Source organism: Ovis canadensis, chromosome 9, assembly GCF_042477335.2.
Source record: "Ovis canadensis isolate MfBH-ARS-UI-01 breed Bighorn chromosome 9, ARS-UI_OviCan_v2, whole genome shotgun sequence".
Classification (NCBI taxonomy): domain Eukaryota; kingdom Metazoa; phylum Chordata; class Mammalia; order Artiodactyla; family Bovidae; genus Ovis; species Ovis canadensis.
This window is the reverse complement of record NC_091253.1, coordinates 24,332,998-24,355,481: the sequence shown is the minus strand read 5'-3', so window position 1 is coordinate 24,355,481 and position 22,484 is coordinate 24,332,998. Positions and strand designations below refer to the sequence as shown.

The 22,484-nt window shown below is 57.1% G+C and overlaps 1 protein-coding gene across 7 annotated transcripts; it reads left to right on the top strand.

Annotated features, from left to right (window-relative positions):
• The first annotated feature begins 11,581 nt into the window (after positions 1 to 11,581).
• Positions 11,582 to 20,768, top strand: RHPN1 (rhophilin Rho GTPase binding protein 1). Of its 7 annotated transcripts, none has more exons than XM_069599613.1 (15): positions 11,582 to 11,824; positions 14,668 to 14,783; positions 15,803 to 15,931; positions 16,236 to 16,311; positions 16,862 to 16,939; positions 17,226 to 17,350; positions 17,442 to 17,608; positions 17,799 to 17,992; positions 18,373 to 18,529; positions 18,610 to 18,714; positions 18,941 to 19,135; positions 19,424 to 19,500; positions 19,699 to 19,845; positions 19,931 to 20,092; positions 20,393 to 20,768. In XM_069599613.1, exons 1-15 carry the CDS (start codon positions 11,747 to 11,749, stop codon positions 20,561 to 20,563), a joined length of 1,977 nt encoding a protein of 658 aa, XP_069455714.1. In that variant the 5' UTR covers positions 11,582 to 11,746; the 3' UTR covers positions 20,564 to 20,768. The 7 variants fall into 7 exon arrangements, with proteins under 7 accessions (XP_069455714.1, XP_069455715.1, XP_069455712.1 ...); XM_069599614.1 differs by having other exon boundaries at positions 11,637 to 11,824; positions 19,424 to 19,476; XM_069599611.1 differs by having other exon boundaries at positions 11,652 to 11,824; positions 16,236 to 16,368; positions 19,424 to 19,476.
• Positions 20,769 to 22,484: the final 1,716 nt, after the last annotated feature.

Genomic DNA, 22,484 nt, shown 5'->3' with positions numbered 1-22,484 from the left:
GGTCTCTAGGCAGTTTCAGTTAACAAGTCCTGAGCATTTCCCTGCGTTTTACGTGTCATTATCTTTATATTTTTAAATGTCACAATTGACCATCTTGAAGGCAAGCATAACTCCACTGTAAACAGCCTGTTTGCCAATTCTGCGTGAGTACTTACGGCCTTAGAGGAACCGGCCAACAGGAAAAGAAAAAAAATGCTGTTAACTCGGGTTGTTTGTTACAAGATGAATGTCAGTAGGCAACAAAGAGAAAGAAGGCAGCTGAGAACTCAGGCAATGCCGTGGTGGCTCCACAACCTGGATGACCCAAGGGTGTAGGTGGAGACTCGGGTCCAGGGTGCCCCCCTGCCCCGAGAGGATGTGCCCCGAGCAGCAGCCCAGGCCCATTCCCACCGCGGCCGCACAGGCTTAGGGCCCTCAGGCTTGTGTGCAGAAGGGAGGACCAGAAGGAACGTCCCCCTCCGGGCCCCACTCGCCACATGCTCGCTGGGCCAGGACAGTGGGGGCAGTAAGGAGCAGCCCAGGGCCAAGGCCTCATAGGAGGTCTTCACCCAAGTGTGTGTGAGTGTGAATACATTTGTGTGAATGGGTGTATGCACCTGCAGGTTGGGTTTGGGGAAGGGCTGGTGGGCGTGGATGTGATGGTGCCAGACACTGGGTTGTCGAGGCGCTGTCAGGTTAGGGAAGATAACCACCCTCTCCTGTTGCATTTAGAGTGTGGAATGGACCTCAGTGGGCAAGACCGCTTGCAGGGCAGGGAATCCTGTGGCAACGCTGTGCCTGGTCCCTTGGGAGACAGTGGTGAGGTTGGCCAGCTCAGGGTGATGGGCTGGGGACAAGAGGAGTTGAGGATGGCACTCAAGGATCCAGTTTTCATGTCTGCATGGGTGGGGTGTCCTAGTGACCCTAAAACCCCATCACAGGAAAACCACCTAAAAACATACCTTAGGTGAAAACAGAGGAGCCCGTGATAAACGTGCTCCTTATTTTACAATTTGGTGGTGGTTTTATAACTTCCGGTGCCTTTGTTTGACGTTATTAAAGATTCCATTTTCCTACTCTCTTAACAAATGGGCGTTAGGTAAATAGCTGTTTTCCTGCTTTGGTGAATAATGGCCAGACGGAAGTCTTCCGTCGTCTCTACGACCTCTCGCTGCCAGCCAAGTGTGTGCGGTGCAAGCTTTGCATAAAGATGGCATCTAATCTACAATTGCTCCTGGGTTTGCTAGAGCCTCACGGAGGCTGGACTCATTTTATTCTGAACGCTACAGGAGCGATAACCAAAAAAGGATACCATGAAGGCAACATCTATCATATGCTTCTTAAAAAACCCCATTGTCAGCATCAGTGACAATGGCATTACCGCTCAGTCACTAAGATTAAAAATTAGTCATACGTGGAAAATAGAAACAGGTTTTCAGCTTTGGTTCCACTGAATTATGCCCCTTTTTTGCTTGGTAAATAAATGATGCATATTTTCTGATGATATATATTTTCAAGGGAAGCTACATCTAGGTGGTCCAGGATTTGGCATAAGAGGCTTGTTGTCAGTTGACTGAGTGGGAGGCGGCAAACATATTTCATAAATTGTATCCCAAACAGCCTGACAACAGGGTGTTCAGTTGTGACGTCAGAGTTACCTCCACCCAGAAACTGAGTCTTTCTGGATTAGGTCGCAAAGGAATGAGCCTTTGGAATGCAGGGTGTTTTCCTTCTCCTAGGTGCCACAGTCTATCAGAGGCACAGCCCATCTGCAAAGCACACTCAGCTGCCCCCTCACCCATTTAGACCCTGGCTAAACCCAGTCATCCGTCTTCTGGGCAGCCACATGCCAGCGGGGCGCCCCCTGCCAGGAATCCCCACTCCCTGTCCTTGGCTGTCCCCCTCCTCCCCTGCTGTGACCTCCAGCACCCCTCCCCGGCCCACTCTCATCGAAGACCTTGCTTCCTGTCACCAGCACACAGCAGCAGCCCGCGGGCAGCATCTGCGTCCCCCACCCACGTGTGCCCTGCCTGTGACCCGGGCTCTGCCTCCTCCTGTACCTCCTCCCATACCTGCGGCTCCCTCCGTTAGAGGCCAGCCAGCCCCTCAGCTCTCCCCTGACCCCACAGCCACGTGTGCCACCAGTTCTCTGTGCCCCCAGAGCAGAACTCCCCACACGCGCTCACTTCCTCTGGCTCACTTTTGATTCTCTCAGAGCAGCCTTTTGCCCCCACACCCTGCTGACAGGCCCCAGCAAGGTCTCCAATGCCCTCCACCGCCTTCCCTGGCCGTGTCCCATTGGCCGTCAGCGGCGTGGGACAAGGCCACACTCACGGGCGCTCCGTGGAGCCCGCCCCTCCCGCCCCGTCACTCCGGGTGACTCGTGGCCCAGCCCTGCTGGCCCAGCCGATCCTCCTCTTCCTGGCGCAGCCAGGACTATCCCAGCACAGGCAGCCCTGCCTGCAGCCCGCCCCCCACCTGGCCTCCACTCCTCCAGAGCACGAGGTGGTCCTTCAGCCACAGGATCCACCGAGAGGACTGTGGGGAGGCCTCAGTGGGGAAAGACCTGCAAGCGCCTCCAGCCGTCTGCCCAGGATCAGACCAGTAATCGCCATGCTCTGGGCGCCCTCACTTCGTGCTGTTGTAAGGAGGAAACCAGCTCCCCAGAGGGGCCAGAAAAATGTCTGTGGAGCCAGGCCACAATTCCAGACTACAAGGACCTTCCTTAGACCTCATCCCCCTAAAGAGCCATTCCCCCAGAAGCACCTTCCTTGCTCAAAGAGACCTCTCCTTCCCGCCCCTCATGCACCATGAGTCCAGGAGGGAGAGAGCGCAGGCATGGCCAAGGAGAGGCAGAGAGCGTGCTGGGCACTCGGGCCCTGGGCCAGGTGCCCCAAAGAAGAAGACTTTTCAGGAGCTCTCTCTGCTCCCAACAGGTTTTTATAGGTGCCCTCTGCTCACTTTCCCCCCCAAAATATGACTCTCAATTTGCCTTCAAACAAGAATAAATATGTGTGTCTGTTCCCTGAGCCTTTGACAGCCCTGAGCTGGCCCCGGGATTTGGGCAGGATTGATGGCCCTGCCTCACTGGGAGGCCCGGTGCATCTTTTACTAAAGGTGGTTTCCCAATGATGAACGGCTTTCTCAGGAACACAAAATTGTTGATTGTATTTACAAACAATTCCTTTTTCATGTCCCGTTGATTCTTCTCCAGCGTCAGTCCCTCGGTGACGCCTGCACAGTGATGCATCGGTGGCTATTACCACCATTGATTAAGGCTTCCTGCGGTCCTGCGGTGCCTGGTATGCCATTTGTCACAGACAAGTGGCTCGCACACAGCAGTATATCATGCTCTCTTCGGGCTTTACGGTTATTTATTCTTCAATTTATGTTGCGTACCCTCTAAGTAGAGGCACACACCAAAACTCCAAAATCTTAGCATGCGACAACAGTGAGCAAGTATGTGAGTAATGGAATTCTTTGCCAATCCTGGGCCTCCAGAGCCTGACTCCTCTGCCCCTCATTCTGAAAAAAATGCAAATGTAAATAAACAGTGTCAGCACCAGTCCTAACTGAGACTTGGGACCGGAGAGAAAGTCAATGAAAGTGCCACAACTTTTCACCAGGTCATCTGACATTTAGCATCAAACTGAAAGCTCCCAGACCCAAATTCTACAGTGCCTCATCAATCAAAGTAACCTGATCCAGAGCTGCTCTCTCTGGGTTTCTCTGCCCCACCTCCTCCTCCTAGTACATTTTTGGCTCCCTTGGGCATTCCCCATGGAGCAGGATGTGTGTGGAGAAGGTGCTGGATGCCGTGAGGGTCCTGGCTCCTCCAGCTGCACGGCCCCTGGGTCTTGGGCCAGCTGGTGACTCTCCAGACGGCCAAAGGCTCAGAACAGAGCCCAGCTTTCTTCCGATTCAAAGATGGTTCACACGGAGAGCCTATCTGGTTTGCATGTGCAAAGTACCGATCAGTGTAAAATTTTGAACCAGAGCCCATCAGGGCTTGTACTGCCATGGAGAAAAATTAATTTTCTCACAGTTCTGGAGGCAAAGTCCAAGATCGAGGAGCCAGCCAGTTCAGCTCCTGTAAAGACTCTCTTCCTGGTTTGCAGACAGCCACCTTCTCACTGTGTCCTCATGTGGCTGAGAAAGCAAACTCTGGTCTCTCTCTCTTTTTATTTCCTTTGGTCCCACCATACAGCTTGTGGAATCTTAGTTCCCCAACCAGGGACCAAACCTGGGCCCTTGCAGTGAAAAGTGGAGAGTCCTAATTATGGGCCCGCCAGGGAACCCCCTAGTATCTCTCTTTTTATAAACACACTAATCCCATTTTGGGGTCCCCACCCTCAGGTCAGTTCAGTTCAGACACTCAGTCATGTCTTACTCTTTGAAACACCATAGACTGTAGCACACCAGGCTTCCCTGTCCATCACAAACTCCAGGAGCTTGCTCAAACTCATGGTCATCAAGTCAGTGATGCCATCCAAACATCTCATCCACGGTCGCCCCCCTTGTCTTCCTGCCTTCAATCTTTCCCAGCATCAGGGTCTTTTCCAATGTCAGTTCTTCGCATCAGGTGGCCAAAGTATTGGAGTTTCAGCTTCAACATTAGTCCTTCCAATGAACACCCAGGACTGATCTCCTTTAGGATGGACTGGTTGGATCTCCTTGCAGTCCAAGTGACTCTCAAGAGTCTTCTCCAACACCACAGTTCAAAAGCATCAATTCTTCAGCACTCAGCTTTCTCTGTGGTCCAACTCTCACATCCATACATGACTCCTGGAAAAACCATAGCTTTGACTAGATGGACCTTTGTTGGCAAAGTAATGTCTCTGCTTTTAAATATGCTGTCTAGGTTGGTCATAGTTTTTCTTCCAAGGAGCAAGTGTCTTTTAAAAATTTCATGGCTGCAGTCACCATCTGCAGTGATTTTGGAGCCCAAAAAATAAAGTTTGTCACTGTTTCCATTGTTTACCCATCAATTTGCCATGAAGGGATGGGACCAGATGCCATGATCTTAGTTTTCTGAATGTTGAGCCTCAAGCCAAATTTTTCACTCTCCTTTTTCACTTTCATCAAGAGGCGCTTTAGTTCTTCACTTTCTGCCAAAAGGATGGTGTCATCTGCATATCTGAGGTTACTGATATTTCTCCTGGCATTCCTGATCCCAGCTTGTGCTTCATCCAGCCCAGCATTTCTCATGATATACTCTGCATATAAGTTAAATAAGCAGGGTGACAACATACAGCTTTGATGTACATCTAACGCTAATCACCTCCCATAAGCCCCACCTCCAAATCCTATCGCTCTAGGATTACAGCTTCAACACAGGACTTTGGAAGGGGGATAAAATTCAGCCCATAACATAGTTAGCTGAACATTAGCTACCTTACCAAATTATCTAATTAGTCCTAATAGAGGTGGGTTTTTTGGTTAAATTTCTTGCACAGAGGTTTCCACCTTCTGGGGCTGACTGGCTGCCCCTCCCAGGCAGATTCTGTAACAACAGGGGTGGAGCAGGCAGACAACAGCAGGTTCTGACACTCACCTGTGTGGGTAGAGCCATGAACGGCTTCCTGCCCTCTCCTCAGTAGCCGTGGGCCTCTGACCTTTGTAAGCTGTTCCATGTCCCTCTGTTTTCCACAGGCCGGGATCCTCTGAGGAGCGGGGGTGGTGGTGGTGGGGGGAACTGTCTGCTCTCAGATGAGTCTAGTGGCCCTTCCAGCAGTTTGTTCTAGACAGAATGTGGTCCACTGGAGAAGGGAATGGCAAACCACTTCAGTATTCTTGCCTTGAGAACCCCATGAACAGTATGAAAAGGCAAAAAGATAGGACACTGAAAGAGGAACTCCCCGGGTCAGTAGGTGCCCAATATGCTGCTGGAGATCAGTGGAGAAATAACTCCAGAAAGAATGAAGGGATAGAGCCAAAGCAAAAACAATACCCAGCTGTGGATGGGACTGGTGATAGAAGCAAGGTTCGATGCTGTAAAGAGCAATATTGCATAAGAACATGGAATGTTAGGTCCGTGAATCAAGGCAATTTGGAAGTGGTCAAATAGGAGATGGCAAGAGTGAACGTCGACATTCTAGGAATCAGCAAACTAAAATGGACCGGAATGGGTGAATTTAACTCAGATGACCATTATATCTACTAGTGCAGGCAGCAATCCCTTAGAAGAAATGGAGTAGCCATCATGGTCAACAAAAGAGTCTGAAATGCAGTACTGGGATGCAATCTCAAAAACAACAGAATGATCTCTGTTCGTTTCCAAGGCAAACCATTGAATATCACGGTAATCCAAGCCTAGGCCCCAACCAGGAACGCTGAAGAAGCTGAAGTTGAACGATTCTATGAAGACCTACAAGACCTTTTAGAACTAACACCCAAAAAAGATGTCCTTTTCATTATAGGGGACTGGAATGCAAAAGTAGGAAGTCAAGAAACACCTGGAGTAACAGGCAAATTTGGCCTTGGAATGCGGAAAGAAGCAGGACAAAGGCTAATAGAGTTTTGCCAAGAGAACGCACTGGTCATAGCAAACACCCTCTTCCAACAACACAAGAGAAGACTCTACACGTGGACATCACCAGATGGTCAATACCAAAATCAGATTGATTATATTCTTTGCAGCCAAAGAAGGAGAAGTCAGCAAAAATAAGACTGGGAGCTGACTATGGATCAGATCATGAACTCCTTATTGCCAAATTCAGGCTGAAATTGAAGAAAGTGGAGAAAACCACTAGACCATTCAGGTATGACCTAAATCAAGTCCCTTATCAAGGGAGTGAAAGTGAGAAATAGATTTAAGGGACTAGATCTGATAGATAGAGTGTCTGATGAACTATGGATGGAGGTTCGTGACATTGTACAGGAGACAGGGATCCAGACCATCCCCAAGAAAAAGAAATGCAAAATAGCAAAATGGCTATCTGGGGAGGCCTTACAAATAGCTGTGAAAAGAAGAGAAGCAAAAAGCAAAGGAGAAAAGGAAAGGTATACCCATTTGAATGCAGAGTTCCAAAGAATAGCAAAGAGAGATAAGAAAACCTTCCTCAGCGATCAATGGAAAGAAATAGAGGAAACCAATAGAATGGGAAAGATTAGAGAACTCTTCAAGAAAATTAGAGATACCGAGGGAACATTTCATGCAAAGATGGGCTCAATAAAGGACAGAAATGGTATGGACCTAACAGAAGCAGAAGATATTAAGAAGAGGTGGCAAGAATACACAGAAGAACTGTACAAAAAAGATCTTCATGACCCAGATAATCACAATGGTGTGATCACTCACCTAGTGCCAGACATCCTGGAATGTGAAGTCAAGTGGGCCTTAGGAAGCACCACTACGAACAAAGCTGGTGGAGGTGATGGAATTCCAGTTAAGCTATTTCAAATCCTAAAAGAGGATGCTGTGAAAGTGCTGCACTCAATATGCCAGCACATTTGGAAAACGCAGCAGTGGCCACAGGACTGGAAAAGGTCAGTTTTCATTCCAATCCCAAAGAAAGGTAATGCCAAAGAATGCTCAAAACACCGCACAATTGCACTCATCTCACACGCTAGTAAGTGAAGTGAAGTCGCTCAGTCGTGTCTGACTCTTTGTGACCCCCTGGACTGCAGCCTCCCAGGCTCCTCCATCCATGGGATCTTCCAGGCAAGAGTACTGGAGTGGGTTGCCATTTCCTTCTCCAGGGGATCTTCCCGACTCAGGGATTGAACCCAGGTCTCCTGCATTGCAGGTGGACGCGTTACCCTCTAAGCCACCAGGGAAGCCCCGAAGTGACGCTTAAAGTTCTCCAAGCCAGGCTTCAGCAATACGTGAACCATGAATTTCCAGATGTTCAAGCTGGGTTTAGAAAAGGCAGAGGAACCAGAGATCAAATTACCAACATCCGCTGGATCATCAAAAAAGCAAGAGAGTTCCAGAAAAACATTTATTTCTGCTTTATTGACTGTGCCAAAGCTTTTGACTGTGTGGATCACAATAAACTGTGGAAAATTCTGAAAGAGATGGGAATACCAAACCACCTGACCTGCCTCTTGAGAAACCTGTATACAGATCAGGAAGCAACAGTTAGAACTGGACAGGGAACAACAAACTAGTTCCAAATAAGAAAAGAAGTACATCAAGGCTGTATATTGTCACCTTGCTTATTTAACTTATATGCAAAAAAAAAAACTTATATGCAGAGTACATCATGAGAAACACTGGGCTGGAAGAAGCACAAGCTGGAATCAACATTGCTGGGAGAAATATCAATAACCTCAGGTATGCAGATGACACCACCCTTATGGCAGAAAGTGAAGAGGAACTAAAAAGCCTCCTGATGAAAGTGAAATAGGAGAGTGAAAAAGTTGGCTTAAAGCTCAGCACTCAGAAAACTAAGTTCATGGCATCTGGTCCCATCACTTCATGGCAAATAGATGGGGAAACAGTGGCTGACTTTATTTTGGGGGGCTCCAAAATCACTGCAGATGGTGATTGCAGCCATGAAATTAAAAGACGCTTACTCCTTGGAAGGAAAGTTATGACCAACCTAGATAGCATATTAAATAGCAGAGACATTACTTTGCCAACAAAGGTCCATCTAGTCAAAGCTATGGTTTTTCCAGTGGTCATGTATGGACATGAGAGTTGGACTATAAAGAAAGCCGAGTGCCGAAGAATTGATGCTTTTGAACTGTGGTGTTGGAGAAGACGCTTGAGAGTCCCTTGGACTGCAAGGAGATCCAACCAGTCCACCCTAAAGGAGATCAGTCCTAGGTGTTCACTGGAAGGACTAATGTTGAAGCTGAAGCTCCAATACTTTGGCCACCTGATGCGAAGAGCTGACTCATTTGAAAAGACCCTGATGCTGGGAAAGATTGAAGGCAGGAGGAGAAGGGGACGACAGAGGAAGAGATGGTTGGATGGCATTACCGACTCAACGGATATGGGTTTTGGTGGACTCCGGGAGTTGGTGATGGACACGGAGGCCTGGTGCACTTCGGTTCACGGGATTGCAAAGAGTCGGACACGACTGAGCGACTGAACTGGACTGAACTGAACTGAACATTGGTCTATCCTTGTTTTCCCCCTTTTCTGGGATCAGCTTTGATCGTTCACATTTGGGAACAGAATCATCCGTCTTCTGCAGACCAGTTTACCGTCATAATGCTTTCTCACAGTTTGCAATCTCCCCGTGCCTTGGTAATTGGTCTCTCTTCCTTTCTTGATATGGTGTATTTGTGCTTTTGTGGGGATCCAAACCAATCCTGGTTGTACTGACAGACAGAACCCCAATTATTTTGGGACAGCATGCAAGGACAATACATTCGCAGCCTCCCATGCAGACACACAAGGCCATGTGACAACGTTCTGGGGGAACTGGGGGGACATCTTGTTTTTCTCCTGATGCTTCTTCCTCCCTGGAAACCAGAAATGAGCCCAGGGGAAGTAACCTCACCTCCACTGCAAGGCTCACGGTCTTTGGTGGACACCCCTGCGGATACACCCTCTGCCACCACCCACCTGTGAATGGTGACTTGGGGAAAAATAATAAAAATCTCACTCCCCAGGGCTAAGCAATGCACCCAATCTTATGCAGTCAGAGGCGGAGCCTAGCCAATAAAAATCTACTCCCCCACCATCGGGCCTCTTGGGGATTAATCAACTTTTTTCCCTCAAACACTCAGTTTCTTTGCTATGCAACTGATGTCAGCTTTAAATGTTTTGTTATTTCCTCCTCCTTTTTTTAAATTTGGTTAATTTGTTTCACATATATATGATATCTATATAGTAATAAAGTCACGTAAAGTTACAGAATTTCCTTTTGTTCTATAAATTTTATATAATGTTATTTACTTTCTAGTTTTTTTTTTTAGGTAACATGCAATTTGTGTTATTTCTTCTAATTCACACCTTATTTAGAAGTATCTCTTCGTTTCCAATGGTTTCCTTTTATTTTGGATGCTTTTTGTTGTCAATTACTAGACATCCATTCTTCAAAACACAAGTTTTGGGGTTACTTTGTTATAGAAGGTTTGGAGCTTTACCAGCCTCAGGTCTCTAAAACCTGCTGAACCAAGAAGGAACCTCCTCCGGCACCTCACCGCCTCCCCAGGGGTGACCGCTTATAACTCTGAGCGGCAGATTTGGTGTTGAATCCCACAGTTCCGAAGAACAAGCATCTGCAACTGGAGGTTTTTATTTCTTTACTTATCTCTTCATTTATTTTTGGCTGTGCTGGGTCTCTGTTGCTTTGTGCAGGCTTTCTCTGGTTGTACTAGTGGGGGTTATTCTTCCTTGCCAGACACGTCTTTCTCCTTGAAGTGACTTTTCTTGTAATGGAACACAGGCTCTGGATCACGCGGGCTTCAGTACTTGTGGTGCTTAGTTGCTTCATGGTGTGGCATCTTCCTGGACCAGGGATCAAACCTGTGTCCTCCGCATAGGCAGATGGGTTCCTAGCCACTGCGCCACCAGGGGAGTCCCGGACCTCATGCTTCTGCACCTGGAATTCTGCTTTCTAACTGAGGCCTTATCTGCTGACTTCCCCCTCAGCAGGATGAAGCTTCAGCTTCTCTCACCCACTTCTTCACCTTTCCCCTCTCTCCTCCTCCTAACAGAAACTCCTTATCGTGGTCCTCTACGGTCAAGCTGCCAGGACAACCTGAAATACACAGCTAAGTCAGGTCATATTCTGTGTTACATTTTATTTTCCTCGGAGTTAACAATTACCTTATTTTTCTGTTACTATTGTTTCAGATGGCCAGGGTTAGCCAAAGAGCTTAGCTTACAGGATTTAGCTCTGGGGAAAGCCAGGCTCTGGCTTGGCCATTTGGGGAGGGGCCCAGAGCTCTGCACCGAGGCATGGCAGGGACCCTGGGGAGATGGTTACTATGGACAAGGCTGGAAATTTATCAGAACTTGAAGATTTGCTATGGCTACTGCATATGCTCTGGTGTTCCTGCCCCTGCTCTTCGGTGAGGTGAGCCCCACATGAAATCTGAGTGCGTTCCAGAGTTGCCATAACTAGAGAAATTATTAAGGGCCTGGGGTAACTCTGCAGGGAGAGCAGATTAGGGAGAGTTCGGTTCTGGAGGCAGGCTGGTCCCGGGAGGTAAGTCAGTTCTAGATGTAGGTGGTGAAAGTAAGATGATTCTGGAAGCAGGTTGCCGAGGGGCGTTCTGGAGTGTGGGCTCCAGAGGCAGGTTCCCGAGGAAGGTTCTGGAAGCGGTTTCTGGAAGTGTGACAATGGACGGCACCGCACTGGGGCCACCAGGCCAGAGTCTGGGTCCCCGAGCGGAGACAGAAAAGCGGACCTTAAGGGCTGCACGGGCGCTCGTGCCAGGAAATCCGTTAACAAGCCATCGCGGGTGTTTTCTTCGGACTAGCCCTGTGGAGGCCCCGCCACCCGGCGGGTGGAACCCCGGCTGCCCCTGGGCTGTGAGCGGCGCCTTGTTTCTCCCTTTTCCGCCGGCCGGCGGTTGCCAGGGGCGACCGCATTCCCCTGGGGCTCCGCGGACACGAGTGGGCAGGGCCTGGCTTCGAGAACCACCTCCCTCAAGCTCTGGTTGGCCAGCGCTGCTGTCCGTCGGAGTCGCCGCGGCCGCCGATTGGGCAGCGGGAAGTTTCGCACGCTCGGCGGCCTGCGCCCCGCCCCTCCTGCCGGCGGGGCCGCCACCCCCAGGAGAGGGCAGTGAGGAGTCCGTTGCTCCGGGGGTCCCTGCGCTGGCGACGGCCTCCAGGCGGACGCGGCCCGAGCAGCGGGCGGCGATGGTCCCCGAGGACAGATCGGACGGCCCGGGAGCCGGCGAGGAGAGCGCCCGGCTGCAAGCGGGCCCCATCCGCAAGGTGGGAGCGCTCGACGGCCGGCGGCCGGCGGCCGGGGGGCGCCGGGAGGTGGGTTCCCAAACCCGGCCGCTCCTGTTGCCCGCTGCCGCGGACGAGCGCTCGGCTGCGGGATCGGCACTGGTTTCTCGCGCCGCTGGACTCCGGGGCGAAACGTCGCGTAAGGTGGGCTTAACGGTGGGGAACTGGGGCCCCGTGCGGAGCCAGAGCCCGGCCGCTGGACTCCTGTCTAGTGCGTTTGGGGGACGCCTCCTGCGTCGACCGGAGCAGGTCGGAGCGCAAGTCCAGCTTGTGGTTTCTGGGAACAACACTCCAGGACCCTCATCTCTGGCAGGCGCTGGACTCTGGTCAGTGACAGCCCGTGGCCTTCGTGTCTGTTCCTGGCATGTCATTCCCCCTTTCCTAGCTGTTCCCTCTCTCCTAGGGCTGTTCAGCTGTGCCCTGGCCACCCAGCTCTGTGTTTGATGGAACTTTTAGCAACAGGTGGCTGATGCACCCGGGTACAGGAAATGGCTGGAGGATTTCCCAGCAGGTGGTTTCTCCCGCCTCACTTCCCCGCACCTCTGCCCCTTCCTGAAACCCCTGATCCCGCGGGGGCTGTGGACTGTGGACTGTTTCCAGGACTGAAAAGCTGTGCAAGGGAGGAGGGTGGAGACATGTGAGTCTGTGTCTGGGGAGGATTCGTGCTCTGGTTGCCTCACCTTGCAGCCCGGGAGCCTGGCTGTTCCCTGGGAGTCACTGAAAGGCTTCCCAGGGTTTATGCCAGGCCTTGGGCATCCACACACACGAGAGTTTTCAGGCCGGTGCCACCAAGCGTAGCTGCACCTGCACCAGGGAGGGTGTGAGGCCTGGCCCCACCAACCATCTTGCAGTCTGTTACCAGACCTGCGCTGGCCTAGTTCCTGGCACACTTAGCCAGTTCTGGCCACTGCCTCTGCCATTTCCTCCTGGGCTTCTGGGGGATCCATTAGACCAGTGCTGCCAGGGCTGGAGCAGGGAGGGCGTGGGAGAGGCTCGCTGCTCTTCTCCATCAGGTGGGGGTTCTTCCACACATGCACGAGCTGGCAGACCCCTTCACCACCCAGTGTGGAAATGGGGGTGAGCGCCACCCAGCACTGCAAATTGGGCCACAGTCGCACTTCCCGCCAAGTCATGCAGCCAGCCTGCATCCTGGAGGGAGCGCTGGGGTCACAAGACCATGAGGGGTGCTGGCTGCAGGCCTCAGAGGGAACTATGGTCTCCCGCCTTCAAGCACATCTCTCCGGGGGCACGTGACATCGGACACCTGATGAGCTGTGTTGACGGGACAGTCCCTCGGGGCTGGCAGCCTCTCCCCAGTGCATGGAGCGCCCCTCCCCAGGCAGACAGCCTTGCTGCTCACTCAGAACCTTAGGCTGGAGCTGTGCAGTTGGACCTTCAGAGGGAGAAGAGTAGAGCTTCAGCTATGGCCTGCCCCCTGCTCCGGATTCTCAGGCCTCCTGGAAGGGCGACTGCCCGTGTCCTCTTCTCATTCCCTTCTGCACCAAGCGGGTATGGGAGGTATCATGGGGAAGAAGTGAAGGCCAGTGTGAAGACAGATACTCAACCAGCAGAGCGGAGAGAGGAGAGCCGTGTTTTGCTTTCTTCCTGCCTGATGCCACCTTGACACCAGCCCCCTCTCTGTCTACAGACGAGGACCTGTCCAGAGTCCCCCAGCAGGCAATCATCCAGGGTGGTTGCTCTCTCTCCCCCATTGTTCAATGGGGACAAGTCCCCTCTCCCCAATTACCTCAGGACCACTTGGAAGTCCCAGAAGAATGCTTCCTCCTGCAGGAAGTCTTCCCTGATTGATCCCTCCTGAGAACACTGGAATGTGGAGGAAATGTTGGGCCGTAATCCAAGGTGGTCATGTGCCATGAGTCTTGTCTGTGCAAGAGAGTAAGGCCTTCTTTAGGGTGCCTCCTGCTTGGGGCTGGGATAACCTATAGCCCCCAGAAGGCGGGGACTGCTCTGTGTGTGGCAGTGGGGACATATTTCCTCAGATTTGTTCAAGACAGCGGCCACTGCAGAGAGGCTGCATTAGCCCTGCATGCCTGTGCTTTCAGGGTGGGGTCCTGGGAGGCTCTATGTCCTCTTCCCTGTTCTGTTCCAGGGCCAGGAGACCACTTGAGCCTGAGGACATGGTCCAAGGAAGAACATTCTGAGAAGTCCTTTCCAACTCTCGGGCTGGTGACTGACCAGGCCAGGAGGTCCCTAAATGGCCACAGCAGCACCAGTCCCACTGGGGCCCTGAAAGCCCCTCCCCTCACAGAGGAAACCTCTCACCCTCTGAACCTGCTGCAGGGCTCTCTGCCTGGGGCCCGGGACACGGGCAGGCTGGCGGGATTGCCCGTGTGCAGGGCAGAAGCCGCACTGAGGCACCTCAGATGGGGCTGTCAGAAGGCCTGGCCCTCTGCCTGTGAGTGGAGTGACCCTTGGGGCCTGTGGTTTGGGCATTTGCCGCAATAAGCGGCCAACTGGGATGGAGCCCAGCCACAGTAAGTGTGGCCCAGAGGAGACCCAGCACCCTGCAGGCAGGCTGCTCTCCATCAGTGCCCTGGCAGGAGCTGGCTGGTCATCCCTTCCACCTAAACGTGCGCAGTCCGGCATTTGCGTGGGCAGGACGGGTCATGGAGGTTATAGAAGGAATTCAGAAGCGCAGGAGGATGCGGGGAGCAACTGACCGTCTCCCGGCGGGTCTCCAGCTGGGCTGCTGAGTCCCAGAGCGGCACCTGACGGGCCCAGCATCTTCCCAGGGCAGTCCAGCCCTGTCGCTGCACGCCATGTCCTTGCTGGCCTGGGCCCAGTGACCTGTGACCTCTTTGCAGGGCTGTGACCTCTCAGCAGATTCACCGCCCGGCCGCCTGCAGAGCCGCAGGGCCCGGATCCACCAGCAGATTGACAGGGAGCTGAGGATGCGGACAGGCGCCGAGAATCTGTACAGGTGGGCACTGGCTGCCCGGGACACCCGCCCATGGCTGGACCCCCAGGAAAGCAGAGCCATGTTCCCAGAGGCCCCCATGAGGCAGGCTCACCCAGGGCAGGGCAGTGACACGGTGGGTGCCTGGTCTTTTGGTCCACGTGTGAGTCCACGACCAGGCCTCCTGTTCAGGCTCCCGAGATGCAGGGCTGGACTTCACACCAGGGTCTGGGGCAGCCATGGTGCCCAGCTGGGATGCTCACAGATGACTTAGGCCCCCACCTTGGTGGCCCTCACTGGCAGGGTCAGCTCAGGGCCAGCCAGGTTCCATGCTAGGCTGGAGAGGATGTCCCCACCAGGATGGGCATAGCAGCTGCACTTTTTAGGCTGAGCTGTGGCAAGTGACTGGTGTCCCGAGGTTGAGAACCTGAGAATGAGTCCTTGAGACAGGAATGCATCTCTACCTTGGAGCCTGTGTGTGTTCACACCTTCACACCCACCTGTTCTCTGGGTGCTGATCTGAGGCCAGGGAAGGGGGCCCTGTCTGCCCCAACCACTACCAGTGAGCACAAAGCCAGGTGCAGGCCGGGGCTCTGCCAGGCCCTCCTTTTCCTTAACCCTGCCTCCCTGTCCACCCCGTGCCTTTCTGGGCACCCACTGGTCCCTCTGGCAGGCACAGAGGCAGTCCAACCCCATCTCTCCAGGGAAGTTGCCTTCCAGTCTCCAGAGCACAGGCGTGAGCCATGTCCTGGGGGAGTGAGAGGTGAGGGGGGGTGCTTACACCCTGGAAGTTCTGGGTCCGAGCACATGTACTCCGGCCAGAGTCATGACACGCGTACGGACAGGAAACTGCATGGCCCGCAGGGAGCTTCAGAGAGGAGGGGGTCATCTGGTGGGCCCTGGACCCCGCCACTGCGCCCCAGGGTGGCTGGGCCCCTTGGCACATCACTGTGGAATGGGCTCCAGAGCTTGGGCTGCGATGAAGGCCTGGGGCGTCAGTCCCCTGGCAGCGCTAGGGCTTCACCTCAGCCTCCCTCCTCTAGAGCCACCAGCAACGCCCGCGTCAGGGAGACTGTGGCCCTGGAACTGAGCGACGTCAACTCCAGCCTGCAGCTGCTGAAGGAGGAGCTGGCGGGGCTCGACAGCAGCGGGGACACGGGGCAGCCCGAGAGGTGCGTGTGTGAGTGTGTGCAAGGACATGGACTGGCCCCAGGGGCGTGTGTGCATGCAAGTGTGTGGGGGGACAGGGACTGGCCCCAGAGGCGCGTGTGCATGTGAGCGTGAGGGAGACCACCACCACCACGCCTGTGTGTGCAGGGCCGGCATCAGGCAGGGCCTGAGGGACGTGGCGTGGCATTCCAGAGCCGGGGTGGGGCGGTGCGTCCGGTGTAGCAGGCGTGGTAGTGGGTGACTCCAAGGCCACCGAGGACAGCGGAGTCCAGCCCTAGAGTCTGGACTCGCTGCTTCTGGTTCTAGCGAAGGCGTCACTGCCCCCATGATCCCCCTGGGGCTGAAGGAGACCAAGCCCCTGGACTGGGCCCCCTCCCTGAAGGTGAGTGCCGGCCTGGGCTCGGCTCTCAGGGGCTTCCTGGTCAGCAGTCTCACTGAGGTGAGGACTCAGAGGGAAGAAGGGTCTGACCCGGAGCCACCTGGCCTCCACAGCCAGAGGGGATTTTGATCGGGTGGGCTTTGCAGAAGAACGCACCCTGGGACGGATGTCGGCAAAACCGGAGGTCCCAGGATGGCTGCCGGGTCCCCGACTCCTGCTCTGAGGGTTCCACTGGCTGGGGGCTGCCCCTTCTAGCCAGAGCCTGTGCTGAGAAAACCCGCAGGTTCCGGGGGACCTTGTGGGGGCTCCTAAGCCCCTGCGGCCAGGCCAGCAGGAAGGTGCCTCAGCCTGGGCCTCGGGCATCCGCTGGTAGGTGGCAGGTGGCACTTGGTTCGTGGGAGTTAATAAGGGTGAGGGGTTCCAGTAGAGACATCCCTGAGTCCCTGGGCCCCGCATCTGTGGTGGGGGTCCCCTCGCTATGGGGCTTCAGCCATGTCGGGCTGGGAGGCTCCAGGGAAGTCCCGTGCCTGCCCTCCCCCCGCCCCAACCTCAGGAGCTGATCTGCAGGCACTTTGGGGAGGATGGAGCTTCCTACGAGGCTGAGATCAGGGAGCTAGAGGAACTGCGGCAGGTGGGTGTCAGCGCCCCCAGCCCCCAGGTGAGAAGACTGCTGGCCTTTGGGAATGGCTGCTCTGTGCCCGAGCCCGCCTCAGGGACCCTGCCCAGCCTGCCACTCCAGTGCCCTGCAGTCCCCTGGAGTGGCACGTGCGGTCCCCAGCAACCCCCGGGAGGGCACGTGTGACTATGTTCACCCCTAGACCCTGGGGCGCCCCCTGGAGCTGTGACATCCCAGGGGCTGCCATGTGTGCCCTGGGGTGGGCAGAGGCGGTAGGACCCAGCTGACTTCCTTCCGGCAGGCCACGCGGACCCCCAGCCGGAGCAAAGCCGGCCTGGAGCTGCTCACGGCCTACTACAACCAGCTCTGCTTCCTGGAGGCGCGCTTTGTCACCCCTGCCCGGAGCCTCGGGCTGCTCTTCCACTGGTAGGGGCTGGGGTGGGCAGGAGCCCCGGGGCCGTTCCTGAGACCCCCAGCTTCTTGTGGGAACTCTTCCCAGCCTGACCCAACCCTGCAGGTACGACTCGCTGACAGGGCTTCCAGCCCAGCAGCGGGCCCTGGCCTTCGAGAAGGGCAGCGTGCTGTTCAACATCGGCGCCCTGCACACCCAGATCGGGGCTCGCCAGAACCGCTCCTGCCCTGAGGGCATCAGCCGCGCCGTGGAAGCCTTTCAGAGGGCTGCTGGTGAGGCTGCCAGACCCTGGCCCCACAGCTGTGCCTGCACGGTCCTTACTTCCAGGCTCGAGGGCCAGAGTCGGGGTAGGGGGACAGGCGTGGTGGCCCCCTAGGCCGAGGGGCTCAGCACACAGAGGCCCTCTGTGATGGGCTTAGGGTGAGAGCTGGGCAGCCCTGCTGAGCCCCCTCTCCCCCTCAGGGGCCTTCAGCCTCCTGAGGGAGAACTTCTCCCACGCGCCCAGCCCGGACATGAGCCCCGCCTCCCTCTCCATGCTGGAGAAGCTCATGAGTGCCCAGGCCCAGGAGTGTGTCTTCGAGGGCCTCTTGCTGCAGGCCCCCGGGGCTGCCCACGACTGCCTGGCCCAGCTGCGCCTCGCCCAGGAGGCGGCCCAGGTGAGGGCGGGAGGGAGGGGGGCAGCAGGGGTGGCTGTCCCAGGGGACGGGCCAGGCTGCGGCTCTTGGCTCTCGGGTGCCTGCTGAGCTGGGGGCCGGGGCAGGGTGGGGCGGGGCCGGGAGGGGCGGCTGGGGAGTCTCTGGAAGCCAGCTGTCCTCATAGGCTCTGGGGGGCTGTTCAGGGTCCGGGGCCCTGAGTCCCCACGTCTTGGGCGATGCCAATCAGGGCAGGGACTGGGGCCCCCTGACCCCTGAGCTCGTATCGACGTGAGGCAGGGTCGCTGGGACTTTGGTGGAGGTGGGGCCCCAGGGTGGGCAGAGGCCGGGGCCCAGGCTGCCGGGCTCCTGGCAGCCCCCTCCGTCCCCCTGTGTGCCAGCAGGTGGCGGCCGAGTACCGGCTGGTGCATCGGACCATGGTCCAGCCGCCCATCCGGAACTACGTGCCCTTCCCCTGGACCACCCTGGTGCACGTGAAGGCTGAGCACTTCCACGCCCTGGCTCACTACCACGCGGCCCTGGGCCTGTGTGATGGCTCCCGTGAGTGCCCCGCCCTGTGTGCCTGCTTGCCATGCCACCAGGGGCCCGTGCGGTGGCTCACTGCCCTTCCTGACCTCCAGCGGTGGCCGAGTCGGAGCTCCCCATCCTTGAGAAAGTGTTCCTGGCCTCGGCTGAGGCCCGGGGCCCGGTGCTGCCCCAGGAGCGCGAGGAACGCAGCAAGCTGGGTGAGGCCCTGGGCCCCTGCCGGCGTGAGCGCCCCACTCCAGCCGTCACTCCCCATGGGGCCCCAGCAGTGCAGGCGGCTTCCTGGGCAGGGCAGGCACCCGTGGGAGGCAGCTCTTCCCTGGCGGACCCAGGATGAACCCGGAAGCCCTGACCTGCCCTCCTCCAGCTGCATGTGGGGTGGGGCCTGGAGGGGCCCCAGCAGCGTGAGACAGCTCGGTCCCGCAGGCAAGGCCCACCTGAGGCGAGCCCTCCTGGGGCAGGAGGCGGCGCTGCAGCTGCACGCCGTGTGCCGCGCCCTGCGCTGGGAGGACCTGCTGCAAGCCGTGCTGGCCCGGGCACTGCAGCGTTCTCTGGCCAAGTACTCGGAGCTCGACCTGGAGGACGACTTCCACGAGGCCACCGAGGCCCCTGACGTCCAGCGTGAGCACCAGTCCCCGGGGTGGGTGTGTCTTGGCCCCAGCGGGGGAGGCAGGCAGAGGCTCCATGTGCCACACAGACAGCCCTCGGAGGAGGAGCCGAGCCACAATGGCAGCTCCCCACTGCTCCGTGCCTGCCCCATCCCCCCAGGGACGTCAGACGCCAGAACCACCATGCGCCTCCTGCTGGTGGTGCCCAGAGGGCCCGAGTGCATGGCTGCACCTCAGGCCACCACCCTGGGACCCTGAGCCTTGGTCTCAGCCCTGCCCCCCTTCATCCTCATCCTTTCAGCTAAGACGCAGCAGAGGGCAGAGGGAAGGACACCCAGCTTCTCCCGGGTGAAGGTAGCTGATATCTTCCACCGGCTGGTGAGCACCCTCCCAGGCCTCCCCTTCCTCAGCTCTCTCCTGGCATTCAGGCAGGTCCTCGAGGGGGGCCCCACCCTGCCCAGCCCCCCTGCTGACGCCACCAGTCTCTCACCGAATGGAGCAATGAGGGCCAGGGTGCTCCAGGCGGGGGGGCTCCTCCAAGTGCAGCAGCCCAGCCAGGTCTCTGACCTCCCCCAGGGGCCCCTGTCCGTGTTCTCAGCCAAGAATCACTGGCGGCTGGTGGGGCCCATTCACCTGTCTCGAGGAGACGGAGGCTTCGGCTTCACGCTGCGGGGAGACTCACCTGTTCTCATCGCTGCCGTCGTTCCAGGGGGCCGGGCTGCGGTAAGCCCCCCTCACCAGGGGGGCAGGGAAGGTGGGACCACCCAGAGGTGGAGGGGTGCTGTGGGACTCTCCCCGTCTGCTGCAGGAGGCCGGCCTGAAGGAAGGTGACTACATCGTGTCGGTGAACGGGCAGCCGTGCAGGTGGTGGAAGCACGCGGAGGTGGTGGCCCAGCTGAAGGGTGTGGGCGACGAGGGCGTGAGCCTGCAGGTGGTCACGCTGCTGCCTGCTGCCGAGCTGCCCGTCTCAGTGAGCCCCAGGACCTTGGGAGGGTGTCCCTAACTCCTTTGGCCAGGCCCCAAATACCCACGCATGCTACGAGGGTGCTGGGACGGTCCTCCGTGAGGCGCAGCCCGCCCCTCAACTGCTCCGGGCAGAGGCTGCCTCTGGAGCACTGCCCCCGAGCAGGGCAAACCCATGGGGGGTTTGCTATCACATGGACCCCCCGCCCCCTAAATCCCCACCATTTTGTCCCTGGCACTCACCCGCTGGCCACAAGCAGACCAGGCCAGGGGAGCTGACCCACGTCCGTTTCCATGCTGAACACAGGGGGACCGCCGGCCAGCCCTTGGGGGGCTTCTGAGAAGCCAGAAGGAGTGTGGCCAAGAGACACCAGTGCCCTCACGAGCCAGCCCGAGGCCCAGGCCCCTCCTTGGCTGGAACCGCAAGGCCAACAGGGGCAAGACTGGAAGAAGGCTGTCCCCAGCCCCACAGCCCTGAGCTGCTTGCTGCCCTTACCCTCTGGGTTGCCCAGGGTGGCGGTGAGGGGCCGGCTCCTCCCATACAAGGGCCCCCGCGCAGGCTCCAGCTGGCTGGGAGCGAGGACGCTATGCAGACCTTCCTGATCCAGGACCCAGGAGCTTCAGCCAGTCTGCTGCCCCACCCAGTGCCCAGAGCTGCCCATTAAAGACCATGTCTGATGAGATGTGCCAGAGCCCAGTGCCGGGGGCCAGGTGCAGCACCCGCACAAGAAGTGTCACAGTTACCCTGGGCACTGAGTCCCAGGTGCCAGGAGCCTGTCTCTGAGCTGCCCTGTCCTCCTGTGTCCCGACTGCCCACTAGAGGGCAGCTCCCCGGGTGGAAGTGTCCATGGACTCCTCTCGGACCAGAAGGAGCTGTCACGGGAAAAGGGGGCAGGCTAGGGGGATGTGTAGCAGCGGCCCCTGCAGCTCAGATTCCCGCTGCCCCTGTGCTGGGCTCCTGAGGCCCCTGGCTGAGCTCTCCCATCCCCTTCCTCCCAGGATGCCACCCTCTGTCCACACCCTCCCTCAGGACCGCGGCCCCAAGCCCAGCTTCTCTTTGGCCCGCAGCGACCCCTGCCGGGCCCCCCACCCCCACCCCGCACTGGTCCACCTGGTGCCCCACAGGCTGGAGAAGGACCAGCTTCCCTCCTGCCCTGCCCCTCCCTCCACAAGCAGCCCAGGTGTCCACAGCACGGCCTCCCACCCGAGTGGTGTCCTAGCAGAGGCCAACTACTGCATGCCTTCTGCTGTCCCTCCGTGCAAAGAGCGGGACTCCCTCCCTGCTTCCGTACCTCCTGGCCCGTCTCCCAACCCCGTGTGCATCGAGGGCCTCTGACCCCAGCCCGGCTCCTGCAGTCCAGTCCTTTCTGGAGCTGCCTGCCTCTTTGCAGGCCACGCCCGACCCCCATGACCCCTCCGGCTAAGCTCCGCCCCCGCCCTGCCTTGTGTCCGCCCCCATCCAGTCCCTCCAGGCTCCGCTCCCCCAGCCCCCACCCTGCAGTCGAGCCTGGGCGTCCGAGGCCGCTGTTTCGGATCAAGGGGTGTCTATGGGGCCGTCTCAGCCTCCTTGCTCCCAGGCCCAGCACAGAGGGGTACCCCCAGCCCACCCTAACTCTCTTGAACTTCTCCCTAGCCCCTTCGGCACCAAACTGGGCTTCTCGGACCGTGAGCCTTCAGGGACCACCCCCCCCACCCCACACCATGCATACTGGGAACAGCCCCAGAGACCACGACGGCCACACTGCCCCAGGCCCCGCGGTAGTGTGGCTCAGGGCCTGGCCCCAAAGGAAGGGGTGGAAGATGGGAGAGGCTGCTGTCTGCAGTTCTCTCCGGGATAGTGTTGGGGGGGTCCCATGGCCGCCAGGGGGCAGCCACGGCCTGCTCACAAGGCTGCAGGAGGCGGGGTCTCTGGGCCGTGCAGGGTTAAGGAGGGGCCAGCGGCAGACCCCGGAGAGAAGGAAGCTCCCCTGCAGACCAAGGTCCAGCCCCTCTCAGCACGTCAGGCCTGTCTCCTCCGTGGGGTCCCCAAGCAGAAGCAGCCCTTAGGGCCCTGGCCCCTGCTCTCTCCCACCTTCATCAGCGTTACTGGGGCTGGGGGGTGAGTGGAGGGCATTGGCGGGGGTGAGTGTGTGAGGGCGGGTGTGTGGGTGTGATGAGGGTGCACGGTGTTCAGAGTGGGAGGGCGGGGCTCCCCCCAACTGCCCGAGCCGGCGGACAGGACATCCAGGTGCGTCCCTCCTTGACCACCTGCCCCTCCCAGGAGAATGTCCCTCTCAGCAGAACCTGCCAAGGTCACCTCAGCCCGTATTAATTTGATTAATAAAACTGTGCGTCAAGGAAGCCATTACACTCTAATCAGGGACGACAGGACTGGCAGGTCCTGTCCAGAACTCAGCAGC